The sequence below is a fragment of the Nilaparvata lugens genome, chromosome X, assembly GCF_014356525.2.
Source record: "Nilaparvata lugens isolate BPH chromosome X, ASM1435652v1, whole genome shotgun sequence".
Lineage (NCBI taxonomy): Eukaryota > Metazoa > Arthropoda > Insecta > Hemiptera > Delphacidae > Nilaparvata > Nilaparvata lugens.
Window position 1 is genome coordinate 70,881,312 of NC_052518.1, and position 20,347 is coordinate 70,901,658.

Genomic DNA, 20,347 nt, shown 5'->3' on the forward strand with positions numbered 1-20,347 from the left:
TTATGGGATTGTTTAAAAAATTGAAAAATAAAATTTTGAACCACGAAATACAAAGTAAAGTGAATATTAACAAAATAGAGTCGATCACCCTTGAAAAATCATTGAATAATATAAATAGATTGAACGTAAATAATCAAACAGCAAAAATTAGAGTATCAGTGATAAAAAGAAAGTTCGAGTGTCAGATGGATTGTCAAATTTACTACACATCTGTCACATCTGTTTTATTTCAAACTATAAACAAACCTGACAAACAAACTGTACGTAACTTCTTGCTGCCAGTGAGTAATGAAAATGTTCTTGAGGAAACTAAGAAATTATTATCAGAGATAAATGAGTGGGCATCAAATAATTACCCACTTGTAGGCATAGATGAATTTAATCAGCTTGCTGATATATCATCTGTTGAGTTGCTCATCTTCATCTTATCATCTGGTCATTTGAAATATATATTCTTTCATCGAGGCACTGGTAGTATGAATTTTCTTGATATTCCCGAAACAGAACGACCGGACGAGAACGAATGTCCAAGAGGCCATCTACCGGAAGATGATATGAACAATAGATTTGTCAATTGCATGACAGAACTTAGAAATCTTTTACAGCAATACGATAGAGTCAATGGAACAATTCTCAAAGAAGTTTTGCTGACACTCCAAAGCACAAATATACATGATTATTCGGCAGTTTTTAGAATTTGAGGGGTATGAATGTGTATAACAACGAACTGAAAATGTTTTTAAAACCAACAAGTTCAAAATACAGAATGGGGTTTAGTCTTGAGGGAGGCGGAATTTATGTACCCTTCGATAAACACGATAAACACAGGTTCAAAACTAACGAAAAATATATTATTGTTAGTAGAGATGTTAAATGAGGAACTGATGTATTCTATCAACAAAGTTAATATAGCAAAATGAGTATTACCAAAGGTCAGATGGATAGATGGTGTACCTGGTAGTGGAAAAACACAACTAATTATAGAAAAGCATGAGCCATTGAAAGACATCATATTAACTCAAACAAGGGCAGCAGTTAGAGAAATAAGAGTAGCCATACAAAAAAAAATACGAGAATAAATACAGTTCTATAATCAATTCCAACTATAGAACAGTGTCGTCATTTCTGATAAATGGACCGCACAACAAGAAATATAATCGTGTGTTTATCGATGAGGCCGTACTAATGCACGCAGGATTCGTCTCTGCGCTGACGGGCGCTGATGAAATAATTCTGTTTGGTGATTCGAGACAAATTTCGTACATTGAGAGAAGTGATTTACCGGCAATATGGAAACATATTTATGTGTTTTCGGAGCCGAATCATTACCAATCAGTCTCTAACAGATGCCCAATGGACGTATGCTGCCTACTGTCGAATTACTACAAGGATATCTGCACGAGGAACAAGATTATACGCTCAATCATGCCAACAATCAGTAACGGAGGCTATCATCAACTAGGACCAGAGACATTAATCCTTACATTTACACAGGCTGAGAAGCAAATGGTGATGGAAGCAGTGAATAATAAGGCTCCTGTCGGTTCACTTAAGGTACTCACAATACATGAAGCTCAGGGTCTAACATTCAAAGATGTTGTATTGGTGAGGAAAAATATAAAACCGTTAAATATTTACAACAGTATCCAACATGTGATCGTTGCACTGAGTAGGTATACCCGGTCTTTCAGATACTTAACAATTGGGGAAGAAGATTTGATGATGTCATTAACGAGGAAAATACTAGATATCAAGGACGAGGATATTCTTAACTGGCATATAAATAACTACAAATTTTCAGTGAACAATGAATAACAATGATGTTCTAACATTGAGAGAAGAACTAGAGGTTTTCGAGGAGATATATGATTTATCTGTTAATCAAGCAAACAACTTAGTAAGATTGCTTGAAGAGTACAACTTGAAGATTTTCTGTCTCAATATAAGAAGTATAAGAAAAAACTTCAATCAATTGATGGTACAACTGCAAGATATGTCTGTAGAATTCGATATTATTCGATATTATTCCACAGCACATGAAGGATTACAATATAATTTCTTCGGTAAACAATCCACTCCAAAATGATGAAATCGTCATCTACATCAATAAATGCTTCAATATCGAATTAATAGTTAGACAGGCAAATGTACTGAATTTGAAGTTGGAAACAAGAAACAACTGTTATAACATCATTGCAATTTACAGATCTCCCTCGCATCATGACAACAGATTTTTTATGTGATATGAGACAAGTTCTGGATAACCTGCAACGTAATCAAGTCATATGTGTTGGAGATATGAATATAAATACACAGCTCCGTCACCCACATCAACAACTACAGGATTATCTGAATTTTTGTTGTGAATATGGTCTTAAACATTGTACCAAAAAAGCTACAAGGACTACTGGAGAGACAGCTTCCTGTATAGACAATATTATGATCAATTTCGAAAAGCAAGTATTACTTATAATTTATGAATCCAGCATAATCCACTTCACCACTTCAGCATAATCCTGGGATTAAAAGAAAGTACTTCTACTGATGTCAGCAGCAACGACAGCAATACACTTCGAAAATCCATAGATTGATTAGACTGAAACAGAAACTTTCTACAGAGAACTGGGAAGGCGTCATCAACGCTCAAGACACCAACATTTCCTACGAAAATTTCATCACCATCCTCAAGAAACACATAGAAGATCATACCAACTACTATAACAAACGTAAACGTCTCAAACCTATCAAACCATGGATCACAAGAGGACTAGTCTCAGCTACTTAAGGAGAAGGGATCTGCTCAACAGAAGGAGGAAGATGCATCCTGACGACTTCGAATTAGCACAACACTACAGACAATATCGCAACACTCTAGCAACATTAATTAAAAATACAAAGGAAGAATATTATAGAACAAAACTAAATGGAGTACAGGACAATCTAAGAAAAACCTGGCAACTGATAAGGGAGACAACAGATGCAAAGAAAAGGAATGAGGATACATTGAGTAAGATCATTATTAACAACAACATCTTGTCAATCGAAAATGATCACGAAATCATTCTTGAGAAGACTAATGAGCATTTTGCTAGCATTGGAGCGAATCTAGCCAATAATGTTGCAATAACACTTGAAAAGTCACTCCACGTTATAGAAAATGAATATAGACCAACTATAAACTCGCCATCTTCGATGTATTTTCAACCAGTAACAGAACAGGAAGTACTGGAAACTATCAATACTCTTCGAAATGATAGTGCCCCAGGTCTTGACGAAATTGACAACAGAACTCTGAAAGCAATAAAAGAGCACATTGCAATACCGCTAGCGGATGTTTTCAATAAGAGTCTTCCAAGTGGCGTCTTTCCAAATTCAATGAAAGAGATTTGTATAAGACCTTTACATAAAGGTGGCGATAGATCTGAACTCAACAACTATAGGCCAATAGCATTAGTCAGTAATATTTCAAAGATCCTTGAAAAATTTGTAAAAAAACGATTAGTTAATTATCTTGAATCAAAAAACCTGTTGTCTCCCAATCAGTATGGCTTTCGACAAAACAGATGTACAGATGATGCTATATTTGAGTCGACAATGTCCGTAATTAACGATTTGGATAACGGTAAGAAATGCCTTGCAGTATTTCTGGATCTAGCAAAGGCGTTTGATACAGTTTCTCACGGCATCTTACTGAAAAAGCTTCAGGCTATGGGTGTAAGAGGTGTTGTCTCAGAATGGTTCAAGTCATATCTGGAAAATCGTAGGCAGAGAGTCAGGATTGAGAGAAACCTAAGTGCAGGAGATGGCCTTCCAGTTAGCTTCGGAGTACCATAAGGAACCGTTCTTGAACCAATATCATCTCATCTTTGCCAATACCTCATCTTTGCCAACGAGCTGTGCTGTATGGATGTCGGTGGCAAGATTATCGCCTTCGCCGATGACACAGCAGTATTATTCCGGGGAACCAGCTGGGATGACGTCTTCAGGTCAGCTGAACTTGGAATGGGAAAAGTTACCTCCTGGCTCTTCAATAACATTCTGACGATCAATGCCTCAAAAACTGAATTTATTGCTTTCTCACTGACAGACTCCAAGAAGCCTTCTAAGCAGACAATCAAACTACATCATTGCAAATTGGATAGTATGAATTGTAATTGTCCTTCAATAGAGCGCACAAACAATATAAAATATTTATTTATTTATTTTTTACATAAATACATACATGGAGACAACAGGTTAAACCCTTATATGTCTCCTTGAAACATTACAACATTCTTCATTCAAAAAAAATTAGATTTAAAATAAACATCAAGCTGAGAATAAAACAAGAGTAAAATAAAATAAGAACAAAATAAATTATATAACAAAAAAAAAGCATCTTAACAAGAGAAATATGTGTTTTTTATTAAAAAAAATCCTATCTTATAGCTAGGATTCCCATCTATCCTGAATCTATCTTATCCTATCTATTGCCGAAACTACTTTCCAAGATAAAATATGGGAGGTGGGAAAATATGCACTTAAAATATCTTACATGGGTACAAACCATGCAATACAGAAATAACAAAGAATCATGTGGGCACTGAGAAGAAAAAAAGAGTCATAAAAAAGAGAGAAAGAAAAATGTCATACGGAAACCTGGCTACAAATATCTATCCTAAATTAAGCCCTTCAGAGTGCTGCGGAATCTGCCACGAGAGCACCCAAAGACGTCTAGGCGCCCAGAAAAGAGATTGAAAAGCCTTTGGATTCTATTAATTGGAGAGTTATAATGACTCTCTGTTCTGGAGCGTGTTACAAGAAAAGAAAATGAAGAACGACGAGCTATGGATGATATGTAGATATTAAGTTTAGAAAGTAAATAAGCAGAATCTATTTCATTGTTAAGTAAGTTGTAAAGGAAAATAAGGGATCTGACATCCCTCCTTGATTTTAATGTTTCAATTCCAAATATACACCTCAGCGTATCAGTTGGGATATCAAATGGACAGTAGACAGTAAACTTCTTGTAATACATATATCTCAAAAATTTGTTTTGTAAACGCTCCAGAATGAGAATTTGGCCATTGCAATATGGATTCCAGATCTCAGAGGCATATTCTAGGAGATTTCTAACTAGTGACTTGTATAAGAATAAGAGAGGGGCAACATCACTAAATGGTGAGCATGTCCTTAAGATGAAACCCATCTGCTGATTAGCCCTACTGCATATGAGGTCCACATGACAATTAAAAGTAAAATCACTGGTAAACACTACACCGAGATCTTTGAAAGTTTTCATCTCTTCCAAAGGGGTGCCACCAATATTATATATATTTTCAAAAGGAGCCAACTGTCGAGTGAAACTAATAACTTTGCACTTGGCCACATTTATTTTCAGTTTATTAGTTTCACACCAGACTAATAAACTATCAACATCCCTCTGAAGGTTAATGCAATCATTGACATTCTTTATTTCTCTGAATAGTTTAACATCGTCAGCGTACATGAGGCAAGAAGAATTTTTAACAAATGAAGGAAGATCGTTAATGAATAATAGAAAAAGTAGTGGCCCAAGATTAGAGCCCTGTGGCACGCCAGATGAACAATAAAAGGAATCAGATTTATGATTATGTATCATAACATACTGCAATCTCAAATGTAAGTAACTCTCCAGAAGTTTGACTAAGTTATCACAGAAACCCATTACTCTGAGTTTCTTAACTAACAATCTGTGATTTATTGTATCAAATGCCTTAGAAAGATCTGTATATATGGCATCAACCCTTCCCCCACCGTCTAACACTGTGGACACTTCATTGCTGAATACCATTAGATTAGTTACAGTGGAGCGCCCTGGTAAGGAACCATGCTGCTCCTCTGCAATAACTCTCTTGACCTGTCCAAGTATAATTGCATGTAGTACTTTTTCAAAAATTTTGGAAAAACAGTTCAAAATATAAATAGGTCTTTAATTCCTTATGTCTGTTCTTTTCCCCGACTTAAAAACCGGGGTTATTCGAGCAATCTTCCATTTTTCAGGGAATTTAGAAGTTTTTATAGATAGATTGAAAATAAACTTTAAAGGTTCAAGAAGAACTGCTGCACAACCCTTAACAATAAATGTGGGAACAAAATCAGGGCCTTAAGAGCAACCAGATTTTAATCCCGCTATAGCAGATAGGATCTCATCAGAAGAAACATGACCAATGCCTACACTCAATCCCAGGCCGCCAGACATCCCCGGACCACCCCCGCATTCATCAGATGCAACAGGTGTATCAGCCTCATAAACTGACTTGAAGTAACGTGCAAATCCATCCACAATATGAGGACCAATGTAGGACTCCCCACCCAGCGTCATAGTCGACTCCACAAAGGATGTCTTTCTCTTGCAATTTACGTATCTCCAAAAGTTTCTCACATTACCACACAGACCAGATTGAATGGAATGTATATAGTTATTATATGCTAAAGTAATTCTAGTCTTCAAGGAGGTTCTCAAAGTTTTAAAAAGATTGTCGTGATGAGGTGAAACTTTCCTCTTCCTTGCACATTTATTCTTCATCTTTAGATCAGATACTATATCTGCAGAGAACCAAGGAGGATATTTAGGATTGTGCTCTTTCACTTTAATCTTCGGAATACAATCATCCAAGTGTGAGTACAGTATTTTGTAAAATTCATCCACAGCCGAGTCGACATCAACACAACCGAATAAAGAGTCCCAGCAGCGGTCTCTCAATCCACAGTAGAGTTTAAGATAGTCTCCCTTAGGATAATTATAACGAAATTCCTGGGTATCAGTTGAAGCATTATCAGTCCCAGAATCTGAATATGAGGCCTCAACAAATAATGCAGGATGATAGCCGTCTTCAGGGAGGAAGGAATCATCACTCCTGACAACTTCAACGTGGAAGTTACTTAACACAAGATCCAGAGTCCTACCCAAATTATTCACAACTGAGTTATACAAATTTAAATCATAAAAATTCAAAAAATTATTTAGAATCCTAGCTCTAGATGTTCCCAAAGAAAGATCATAAGTGCAGGAGGTTATTTCTGGTAAATTAAAATCTCCAATAATCATTAAATTACCATTAAGTAAATCGTGAAGAGATTCAATATATTCTAAGTATTGGAGATAGGTGTTCGACTGAATTGATGGAGGTAAATAGACTGCATTTATGTGATAATATGTTGCATTTAACTTCAATTTAACTCCTACCGACTCATAATATTTAGTATACGGTAATAATAATAAGTATGTGATTTAAGCCGTGATGCAAAACATACGCTACAACACTCAATCAGGTTTTAACTCATCAGGTTTTAGATTCGGCTCTCAAGCTTGAAATAGAAACGGTTCTCAACGAAGAGTATTAGAACGAGAGAGAGAGAGATAAAATATCAAAAGAGATTAGGTTAAAGTTGCACTATACAGAAGTCGGTCAAGATTATCAGTAAGAACACTGGCATTTCAGATATCGAACTTTAATGATTGTAATGGTGCGAGAATGGAGAACGAATGTTTATATATTCCATTCAAATAACACTTTGGAGCAGAAAAGTTGAGAGAATAATGATTCTTAATATTTAGAAGAAATAAAATGGACGCTACAATAAATAAAGATAATAATAAAAATAAAATTAAACGGTGAAGGAGAGAGAAATAGAGAGAGCAAAGTGAAAAAACAAATCTAGTCAAAAATTTCAGTGCCTACATAAATAAGAACGTTAGAGAGTAAATTAATGATAAGAGATCAAGTAGATTCGAAGAGCGGAATGGTCACCACCCCAAAATCCCGAGGAATCATGCCGTATAATACAATTGAAAGAAATGAACAAATAAATAACCAATAATATTTAAATATAGAAAAATAAATAAATAGATGAAAAGAAATAGAGGAACGTTTAGAAAAAAAAACCTCGAGACTTAAACTTGTTATACACCATATGAAGGAAATTCTAACCGGAAAAATTTAATTAATAGATACAACTATATGAATCCAGAAGTATGGAGTTAGTGACCCCGCCCACACCACTAATGACCAATTACCAGAAATAGAACCGGAAAAATTACAGTATAGTATCATGAAGAATAATAAATTACAATTTAAGATACTGAAGAGAAATATATTCATAATATTCATTCACCATTCTTATAGCTCATATCCAAATATCATAGTTCATTAAATTAATACAGGACGGTATTCAGAATACATAATAGTCCATTTCAAGTATTAGACGAATTAACTAGACAGGATTCGATCACCCTCACGCCAGAGGATCCTACCATCAACACTCCACACATTCCTGATTCCCACCCTGCTCGCCGTTTCAAGTAGAAACTGATGTCTTCGCCGAGTGAGATCTTCTCCAATAGTGACAGCCGAGTCCTTGAGCCGCCTCCTCGCCGTCAGGATCATTCGTCGGGTTTGGTAGCTCACGAATTTGACCAGTATAGCCCGAGGTCTAGGCCGAGTATCGCCAGGCTTCGATGTGAGACGACCCACACGGTGACATCGATCAATCAGCGATGAAGCGATCTCAATCTTCAGCTTGTCGCGACATAGATTTGTCACAAGCTCCATGACGTTTTCTTCCTTTTGCTCCGGTATACCAAATATTCGTATATTGTTCCGACGCTGATATTGTTCGAGAGCGTCCAGCCTACCCTTGTACGCCGCATTGCTCGCTGCCAGCTGGTCGTGCAACTTGGTGATCGCCGCCGACATCGAGTCCTCCCTCTGTTCCACGGCCGTGAAGCGTGACTCACACTCATCCAGAACACGGGCAGTAATCTTTTCCTCCAGTCTATCGTTGATCTTATCAGCAATAAGTTCAACCAGGGTGTCGAGAAACAAGTCATCTGATAGCAGTTCAGTGATGAGCTCCTTAATCAGGCGTTTATCAACAATCAACCCCTCGCCTTTGGAACTAGATGAGGAAGAGGAGGGGCGACGCTCGGACGATGACGAACTACTCTTATCGCCAGCAGCCCTGTCCTTACCGGCTCCAACCTTGCCACTGCTCCTCGTTGCAATAGGTGTATTCACCATTTTAAACAAAAACACTAATAACTTTCAAACGAGTTATTATCAATACGTAGAAATTCACAGGCGCGTAGATGAGTCCGCGTCACACAACTCAACCAAAATTCAACTCACAACTCCCGGAAAAACCCACAAAACTTGAAGCACAAACGAGAGCCGAAACACACAGCGTCAGGCTAGTTTCATTCTTATCTCAAACTGATCTCAAACTTATCTCAACTCATCTCAAACTTATCTCAGACATTTAGGAGTCATAATAGATGAATTACTTCGCTGGGATAAACACATTTTACATCAAACTGCTAAAATCAGAAAATTAATTTACAAATTCATCCAACTCAGGCAGCTACTATCAATAGACATGATGAAAAATGTTTATTATGCAATAGTCGAGTCCATAGCAAGATATGGCATTTTGGCCTGGGGAGCTACAAATTTCTGCCACATCGATCCTATCTTCAAGGTTCAGAAACTAATTTTGAGGATAATAGGACGCAAACATCCACTCTTCCCTTCAGTACTACTATACTCGGAGCTCAGCATCCTCAGCATTAGACAGATTTACATTCACAGACTTCTAACATTCACCAGAAAGAACTCACAACTCTTCATCAATTTGAATCACCCGCAAGGAATACGCAGAAGGAACATAGACTTGGCAATTCCCAGGATGACAACATCAGCTGCTCAGAGGTCAGCCACATATTTAGGACCAAAAATTTTCAATAAACTGCCAATAGCTATTAAAGAAACAGTTCCAATCAATTCATTCAAATCGAAAACAAAAAAGTGGCTCCTGTCCAATAGAATCAATCATGGAGAACAATTAGTTCTATGAAAAATTTTCCATACTGTTTCATTCTCATTTTCTTCATTATAATGATTTTTTTCCCATGAGTATTATAAATGTTTTTTATGTTAAAATTTTATAAAATTTCAACATCTTAGGTTATCAATTTTCTTTTTTAAATTTGTGTATAGAAATGTGGTTTTTATGAACTTCTAATGACTCGCAAAATGTATCTTTATTAGAATTTTTAACTTTTGGCATAAAATCTTAAACAATAGCAAGATTAGTGGCATCCCGACACATATTCATATATAGTGGGGGCCACATTTTCTTAGATCATCAAGTAATCAACCAATTGTATTAATACTTTGTAAATAATTGTACCTTATATGCTTTTTGTAATCATGTCTATAATTTGAATAAACTCCTCTGGTCGTGTTGTACCCTCGACCAGAGACATTATTATTGTTATTGTTATTATTATTATTATTATTATTATTATTAATAATAATTAAGAGGATTATGTAACGCTTTATTATCGTTTGAAATAATCTAAAATCGCTAACTAATAACATGCAAAGCAAATGGAGAAGGTTCATTATCAGGCAGACTTTATCAGCATGCCTTAGTGTACACTGCAACAAACCTTCAGTGGTCACCTACCACTAAAGATGCCATACCTCACTTAATACATGTTCAATCTTCAAACATGAGATATCAATCGATTTGTAATTAAATTTACTAAAAAAAAGTTATTCTTGTAATTTTTTATAAAATCAACGGTTTTGTTTTTACGAATTTGTAAAAGTTTTACATTTTTTTCAAATTAATAAGTCATCATTTTAGCTTTATCCAGTAGTCCAGTTGAACGTTCGGATAGTTTGAAAATTATATTTAGCTATGTTTCGTACTCAGGAACAATGCCCTAGAATATTGGGTAGGGAGTTCAGAAATATCCTGTATTTAGTATATTGACAAACTGAACTGACCGCAATTGACATGCTCATCGGAGTTGTCGCCTTCCGGACAGTCGACGACGCCGTCGCACTGCCACGAGCCGGGGATGCAGCGATGGTACTTCTGACAGGCGAACTGGTCGGCAGAGCAGTTGCGATTGGCGCACCGTTCCGGATCCTCATCCGATTGGTCCTTACAGTCCAAGTCGTTGTCGCACACAAAGAACGATGGAATGCAGCGGTTGAAGTCGCACCGGAACTGCGTGCTCGTACAAGTCACGTTGGCTTCAATAAAAAAATCAACTTGATTCACGATTCATGAAGTTACTAAGGTAGACCGAGTTATGACGGGTTCCCAATTAAATTCAAAATCACCAAAACCCCCAGTTCTTCAAACTACTTTAAGCCGAAAAAGTTTCTTAACTACAAATTAATCACACCGAACTAAACAACCAATCAACTACTAGCAAGAATGTACAGTGTTGTTGAGGATTTGAAAATGTATTTTATTGTTTTATATCACAGAATAATAAATATTAAGTTCAAAACTAGAGAGTTTAAATACTTATTTTCATCTCATTCTTCATTATATATATATATATATTATATATATATATATATACAGTATATATATATATATATATATATATATATATATATATTATATATATATATATATATATATATATATATATGAAAGTTCAGTTACGGTTTTTTGTAAAAATTAATGCTCTAGCAGATTCTGCAACAATTTTTCTGAGAGGTCAAGTGTACATTTACATTTTTTTGTATTTCCAGTTTACAAGCTCTCTTGGTTCCCTCTCTTCCACTGTATCATTGACGCCTTGTCTAGGGACTAATACTGAAAATTCGATGTTATTGTCAAACAGCAAGATAAAATTTTTCAGTTTTTTTTAGAAACTTGAACGTTCCTTGCAATCGAGTCTACAATATACCCCTCGGCTACTGATGAATTCTCCATGTCGCTTTAATGTTAGCAAATCAACTCCACCTTCAACAAACACCGAAGCTGATGTTCGTCGTAGCGCGTGGCCTGTGTAGCTTTCAGGATTATCAAGTCCACGATACTGAGCTACTTTCTTTGGCACAGCAGCTACAAAATTTTGACCTACGTACTGAGATGAATACTTTCTTTTATTGTACTTTACAAATAATCCTCCTCTATGGTAGAAGTGATACGTATTTGCGAACTAATTTGCATCGTTAATTATAAAATTCATTTTCCAATGAGTTTTTTCTTCCTTGAAGAATACTGTGATGTAACTTTCATTGAGAAATCTTTGTGTAGAAGATCATATCTTCTGCAAGCTCTAAAAATTCCCAAAGGCACAATAACCTTCGTTGGAATTCATTGGCTGTCAGGAGCTTCTTTCATAGTAGTTTACTATGAACCTTACACAGGAGGTTCATAGTAGTTTACTATGGGTAAGGGAGTAATGTAAGTACTTTACACAGTAGGTGGGGAAAAAATCTATTTCCCACCTCAAGCTTAGAGCATGATTAAGCTTGACTAATTGATTCTCTAGACTCTGGAATAATTATGATGGCAAATACCACAAATTCCGCCAGGGGAAGTATCCTCATCGCTATTGTCATCACAGTCATCATCGCCATCGCAGACCCGCGCGGCCGGGATGCAGAGTCGCGTCTTGTTGCACTGGAACTTGCCCGGTTTGCACGCATCGATGGGCGAGTAGCCAATCATAGGCACGCAGCCGCCATCCTTGAATGTGAAACCGTCGCGGCAGGCACAAACAGGCCCCGACGGAGTCGCCAGGCAAAGTTCTGGGCACACCAGTGTACTTCCGCAGCCATTAGAATCTGCAACCGATCAAGTCAATCTATATCAACTTGGCAATATACAGTATTCTTTGTTTTTGAGAAGATCCATATTAAGGCTGTGCAACAGGCTAATAACAGGCTTTTTACTGGTGATATTTTTCAAAGTGTTTTAACTTGTATACTATCAAGCTATAAAAAAGGTTTTTTATAAGAAAAGATTTTTTCCAATTCTTACTTTTCAAGATATGAGCGCCTAAAGTTTAAATTTTCGATACAGAATCATTTCAAATTAGGTATTGCACCATTTCCTAGTTAAAACGAACTGTTTTATGTTGATTGTCATTGAAACTAATCTCAGAGACTCAACATTAACTTTCATTTCACCATAAATCTTACAATATTAAAAACTATAAAACTTCAATTCATCCATTGATGACCAAGTAGTGAGATTAGTCTGCATACACTATCACAAATTGATTTTGAACTATTTCAAAAGGCTTCCTTCTCTTCAGCCTCCTGGTAAGATCTTCATTCTGTAGTAGTTGGTTTGCCTCAGGGTTGACATAATGATGGAACTCGACTCATGCCGCATGAGAAATCGACTTATCTCACTGAACACAAAAGGAATGAATTGATCTCCATGCAAGTCACTGTTTCTGTACCAAGGAGCGTTAGCCATATTCCTTAATACTTTATTTTTAAATCTCTGTATGATATTAATGATGTTAGTTTTACAGGCACATCCCCATAGTTGGATCCCATACACTCAAATTCTTTCTAAGTTCTGGTTGCACAGGATCCTAGACTTATCTTGTAGTTTAAACGGACTTAGATCAGTCGTTAGTTCAAAAGCGATTTCAACTTCATATAATCCTAGATTAGATGTGTAGATAGTGCATATACTGCATATCTGCAACAGTACTGTATTATATTATCTAAAAAAATGAATATGACTGAATAAGTAATGTGATTAGATATTGCAATTTTTCTTACCCTGGTGCGCATTTGCATCATATACTTTGATCTCGAAGAGCGGTAGGTTCTCAGTGTAGAGAGTGTCAAGGCTCTTGTTGCTGAGATCGAGGCGTTGTATGTTACCTTTTTGAAATTCAGTCCAGAATAGATAGTTCTGATAGTAAGACATACTGAAAGGGTGATCTAGTTGTGGCCCGTCAAATACCACCTAAAACCAATAATTATAACTTGTAATTCTTCATAAGTATATATTTTTATAGTATTGAAAAATCCAGAATCTGGAGGGTTTCTATAGATAGTTCAGCCACGAGAAAAATGTCGGCTGCCCTCTCACCTCTGCAATTCCAGCCAACCTCATCCTCATGACCCAACTGATAAATGACTGATCCAATTCCCAAACGATTAATCCATCAAGAAAAAGCTCAAGTTGAACAGACCACACATCAAATTTCTCTCAAAACACAAACTATTAACATCAATGAAAACGTTCAATCGCTCATGTTCTTCCCATTGGGTGCACATACTGGGTTGGAGAAAATAATGGAAACTTTTATTCAAAATTTTGGTCTCCCATTTTGAATCCAACTTCATTTTGAGGTCCTATTCGAATTACAAGAACTAATTTTTTGTTGCTTCAAATTCTTGGTTCGTCATCTTGGATGCGCCATTTTAAATCCAACTTTTATTCATTTTACAAGTAGGAAGCTGGTCATATTGTATATGATTTCGATACAGCATTTCAAGAGAAAATGAATGATGAAAACCGAAGATAGATATCTCAAACCATTTCGAAGATATTAACATTAAAAAATACTAATCAATCATACTGTACAAAAAATGGAATAGAGTAAGCTACATTAAACATCTGACAGATCAAACTTTTCAGTTCAAAGTGTTTTGAGGAGATGTTACTAAAAGTGTTTACAAACACTTGAGATGTAAAATTTGATTATTTAGATTTTCCAATGTACTTATTTATTTTATGCTAGAGTCATTATTTATCAGTATATTTCAGTATCTTTGTAAGACTAGCTTCACACACATTCGGTTCGGTTCTTTTCGGTTTGTTGCCGAAAACAAAAGAGACTTTCATACATATCAGGTTCTAATTTGTACGGTTCTAATTAGGTATTTTCTTCTCAAACACGAAAACAAAGTATAAAAATAAAATAAAGTATTAAGGAATATGGCTAGTGTTTGGATTTTCAAAATTCATGCTGGTATTAGAAAAAAAAAAAAAAACAGCTGGTGTTCAAAATTGTGAACTCTTTAAATAGTTTCTTTTTGGTTATGATCATTTTGGACGTTCAGAGGTATCATTTTTTTAAATTGAAAATTTGTTTCTTGTTTTGACTCATGGTACATAACCTTGATCTCTTCTCTCCATTAATGAAATCATGTAATTTTCCTTGGAAAAATAAGAAAATAAAACTTCTCCCTGAGTTTTACTTATCTTCATACTTTTTTCAGCAAACTATTCATTGAGAAAACAAATCTCCAGTGAACTAACTGAAAGGAATTGACCGTATGATTTTGACATAGGTTAAAATAAAAACAAAAAACCGAGCGTGTGTGAAAGACTTTGTTTTTGTTTCCTGTTTCCTAGCAACGAATTCGAATATGATAAGACCTATTAGTGTCGAGGGGGCGTTCGGTGCTATGCGGTTGCTATTTCAGTTGCAAATTCAAACCAAATTACCGTTTCACACTTATCGGAATTGGCCGAAAACGAACAGAAAGCAAACCGAACCGAACCGAATGTGTGTGAAAGTAGCCCCTCGTTAGAAACGAATTTGAAACTGATGGAATTTGTTAGGACCCCCAATGAAACCTACTGTCAAATTATACTTTTAAAACAAATACAAAGCTGTTTCCATAATTTTTGCCAACTTTGTATAACATCAAGAAAATTGAGATCCCAAATTATGAACAACAGCTCTTCTGTCTGTGAAGCTACAGTAGCTGATATCCTGTTTTTCAATATTGCGTGGTGAGAGGAAAATAAACACAATTTAGCTTTTTATGTTCTCCTCTTGATATTAGAATATATTTGTCAATCAGATATATTGAAAGACAGATGTAGCTCCAAAGAAAGAAGGCCAGGAACAAACCGTATATAAAAAAGTACCTGAATATCAAAAAAGGCCTTTAACAAGACATAACACTTTTATGGTGTTTCAATTGAGTATTCAACTGATTGCATGCTGATCTTTTCGTCGTAAACCATTAAATAATAGAAAAATCATGAGATTTTTTACATGAGTGAATTCATAAAACAAGGGGCATAAAACAATGCACTGCACGGGGTGAATCTAGTTTAACCATGAAAATACCTCAATATGAACATAAATTTGAAAAATCAATTTGCCGGTTGCACAAAAGCCGGTTAAATCTTAACCGTGATCAATTCCAAGAGAACCAATCAGAGAAGCTTTCTTTTCAAATTAGACTTCTCTGGTTCTCGTAGATTTAATCATGATTAAAATTTAACATGATTTTATGCATCCAGGCTAATGAGGTGTTTAAAAATCATGTTCATGCTCTAGACCGCAGTATCGTGGCTTCACCATCAACATTATTTTTCAACAGTAATCAATGCTGTTTACTTCCTCATAACGACAATCAACACTACAAATTCAAATCAACAGTAAAATATGATACTTATGATATTGGTTATAGCATGATCATAAGTACACATTTCATTGCCTATAGACTGACGGTTGATTGACGTTGTAAATGAAACAAAAAGTATTGTTGAAAATGGGACCGCGTCAAACTGGGCTGGCGACAAAGTGGGCTGGTTTTCCAGCCCAGTTTGACGGCGTGCAACTTTGTCGTTTAGTGACAAAATCTCAGGAGTGCCAGTTTGTCGTTGCATGCACCGCCAAACTGGCACTCTAAGGAATGCAGCCCAGTTTGACGGCGTGCAACTTTGTCGTTTAGTGACAAAATCTCAGGAGTGCCAGTTTGTCGTTGCATGCACCGCCAAACTGGCACTCTAAGGAATGCAGCCCAGTTTGACGGCGTGCAACTTTGTCGTTTAGTGACAAAATCTCAGGAGTGCCAGTTTGTCGTTGCATGCACCGCCAAACTGGCACTCTAAGGAATGCAGCCCAGTTTGACGGCGTGCAACTTTGTCGTTTAGTGACAAAATCTCAGGAGTGCCAGTTTGTCGTTGCATGCACCGCCAAACTGGCACTCTAAGGAATGCAGCCCAGTTTGACGGCGTGCAACTTTGTCGTTTAGTGACAAAATCTCAGGCGTGCATGCAACGCCAAACTGGCACTCTCAAGATTTTGTGTCTACTATCGATCAGAGAGATACTATACTCCAAACTCTAGTTTGTGTCTACTAGTTAGAGAGATTCTACTCTCCAAACTCTAGTTTGTGTCTACTATCTATTATAAGATTAGATTTATTTATTTATGTACGTTATACAATAATTACTGGCTTATACACTAATTTACATTAAATGACGGTGATGCTAATTATTCAACGAATTTGTCAAAGTATGAAAAATTGATCAATAAAAATAAATATTAAATGCAATTAGAATAACAATAATATAAAATTGTAATGTAACTTCATAAATCGGCGGTGTTTCAACAAATAATTGTCGATTCTCTAAGAAGGATATAAAATAATATCCTTCCCATAAATACACGACCGGGTTGTGATGGAATAGAGCTGTTGGGAGTATTATAACATGTGAATATATGATTTGAATCTAGAATTATGGGATTAATGAATAAGGTGGATGATATTAGAATGAGTAATAGTGAATACAATATTGCTTCAATGACTCAAAATAGATAAATGAAACAAAAGTTATAGGGTGGGATTTAATTAAGATTTTAGAAATTATTCAAGTAATAATGCCGATATACAATACTGAAGAACAGAAAATGTTGAAAACATAAACTTTCCACTCTGTATATGTATTCGCAGTGGACAAACACTAGTATTATTGGCACATTGTTGTAGAATATTTCCAAAGCTTCAAAATGACATCTGGTTGGAGGCTGTAAGTCCATATTTTACGGCTGGAGCGTCATCGGAAAAAGAGTAAAAGAGTACTTTTTGTAGCGGAAAAACTTTTTCCACCAAATACCAATCCCAACAATTAGAAAACCTTGTAACTCATGACCCATTGAAGGTACAGACCTGAAAATGGTATCAATCTCTTCGTAAAGATGTATGGGAATAGATTATCCATGATGGCAATCTCAAAAATGTTTGTCATCTTAGAAAAATCCAAGATGGCCGCCAAAAATCTAATTTCAAGAGTTTGTAGTTAAATTCACCATAGTAAAAGTTGGTGGAATTGGATAAATCTTTCGGATATTGTAGTATGATTGTATTGAAGCTTCCAGATGACTTAATTGATCCGATATCCTGGACATTACTAGAATTAAAGATGATTTTTTGAAAATCGACATATTTTTGCCGCCATCTTGTTTTTTTCATGATGACAAACATTTTTAAGATTGTCATCATGGATAATCTATTTCTACACATCATTATATAGAGATTGATACCATTCCTAAGTATGTACCTTCAAAGAGTCATGAGTTACACGGTTTTCTAATTGTTGAGATTGGCATTTGGTGGAAAAAGCGTGTTTTCCGCTGCAAACAGTACTTTCTCCTCTTTTTCCGATGACGCTCCAGCCGTAAAATATGGACTTACAGCCTCCAATCAGATGTCACTTTGAAGCTTTGAAAATATTCTACAACAATGTGCCAATAATACTAGTGTTTGTCTACTGCTAATACATATACAGAGTTGAAAGTGAAATATTGTCCCCGAAAAATGTATGTTTCAAGTTTTTGAAGTTGAATAAATAATTGAAAGAGTGGTTGAAATGAGATGATTCTTCCGAACATCATTGTTTGGTTAATTCTAAACACTTTGGTGGTAAAACCAATCCGATATCTCTCACAATAACTGAATAACAAGAGATGTTAAAATTTCTGTCAATAATGACCGCCATCTTGTATTTTTCAATGATGTCGAATATTTTCGTTGTTACCATCATCAATATTCTTATTCGTCTTGTTGTAACGATGAGATCGAGACCATTTGCAAGTCTCTATCTTTAAGTAATTATGAAAAATCGATTTTATAGTTCTAGCTTGTTACCTCATGCATATGGAAAAACGCACAAGAAATCATGCAGGATTTTCTTTGGAGGGCGCTGGAGAACTCATTTTTCGACGTACAGCGCACGAAGATATATCGTTCCAAAGTTGAAAAAACGCTCTAAATTTCAAAGATTGAAAATTACTTTGTATCTCTTGCACAAAAAAAGTTATAATGGAATGAAATTATAACAAATTTAGAAAAACCCGTTTTTTGGGCTTTTGAAGGTTATAACTGCGTTTTAGAGGAAAATTTTATAGAATCAAAATCTGTAGAGGAAGATTTTAAAAATATTTTCGTCTAGAAAAAACGGTTGAATATCTTGAACGGTTATTGAAGTACAAGCGATATAGTAAAACCCTGAACATTTTGGCGGCCATCTTGTTTCCGAGGTGTTTGACTGTGATTTCGACTTATCATCATTACGATCCTTATTATGCTGGACCTAATGAAGAAATTGAGACATCTTCCACGGCTGTTACTCAAAAATGACCACAGAGTGCCTTATTCATGACATTTGCGCCCGAACTATATTTTAAATTATCTCTAACAAGTTTGATTATTCTGAAACGTCACTAATCGTGGAGCTTCAGGGTAGAACTAGCAATGTGTGCTGGGGTAATATGTTCATGGCGTTCAAGAGAGTAAACAAAACGTAGACAATAATTTTGGCAGCGCAGCATTTTATCATTGAGTGTAACTTGCATGTCATTGGTTGAGTTCAAAGCCACTGATCGGTGAGTGAACGATGAGATCGGTTAGTGAACGTGGCTCTGAACGATGTACTGTTTTGTCGTTGAACGATGCATAGACTCACATGCAGCGCTAGATTATTTGGAATTGGAATCGGCCATCAAGGGGACAGCCTGGAAGATTATTACATACTAAAGATCTTGAAGATTTTTGTGATCTATAATATTACAAAAAATATATATTACATAATATCTCGCGCTAAAATACCTCAATGGAACCTTTAATTTCAAGTAAGAGCATGGGTAGGCATAGGTATTGTGCGTTTATACCTCTTCAAGGTCTTTGGTCTAACTGATAAGAAAAAAAATACGTCATATCCGGTTCGTTCACTGATCAGTTAATCGTTCTTTTCCACCGATGGAAAAGAACGTAAATAGAGTAGCTGAACGTAAGCATACATGGCTGAGTATGAGGTTGTTTACAAATGATGGACTCCATTATAATGTATTTGGGAGCAGAGAAATGCATGATTACATAAATTCAATAACATTTAAAATATTTTACAAAGCATTTAAAACTACTCCAATCACCTGATGGTTTTCCATTTTAATTGATTACAATGAAATAGGTTAAGTTCTAGTTTTGTTTACAAAATATGATCAACAAGGGAAACATCTGTCAGTCATGACTCATGAGCAACCGTTCAGCCACAGAATACACACAAAATGGAAGGTATCAATCTAACCAAGATTTGAGTGCACCAAGACCACGACACATGACTGCATCATCTTGTTAGAAATTAAAACTACTGCTGTATTACAATGCTACACTTTCTTTCAAGATGGCGGATTATGGCGTCAAGATACTAGCCGACTTTCCTTTCTGTGGTTCATCTGTGATCACTAATCTGTGATCAGGTTTTTTACTGAACGTAAAAAAAAACCTGATGGAAT

General features: G+C 35.8%; 1 protein-coding gene across 2 annotated transcripts in view; it reads right to left on the bottom strand.

Moving 5' to 3' along the window:
* LOC111049300 (low-density lipoprotein receptor-related protein 1) overlaps positions 1–20,347 on the bottom strand; it is a 189,847-nt gene that overhangs the window by 25,980 nt on the left and 143,520 nt on the right. For both annotated transcript variants that reach the window (XM_039441555.1, XM_039441554.1), the window contains exons 13-15: positions 13,578–13,767; positions 12,357–12,623; positions 10,815–11,066 (exon numbers count right to left, since the gene is read on the bottom strand). In XM_039441555.1, the coding sequence (XP_039297489.1) occupies positions 10,815–11,066; positions 12,357–12,623; positions 13,578–13,767 (709 nt within the window). The remainder of the gene's footprint in view (positions 1–10,814; positions 11,067–12,356; positions 12,624–13,577; positions 13,768–20,347) is intronic.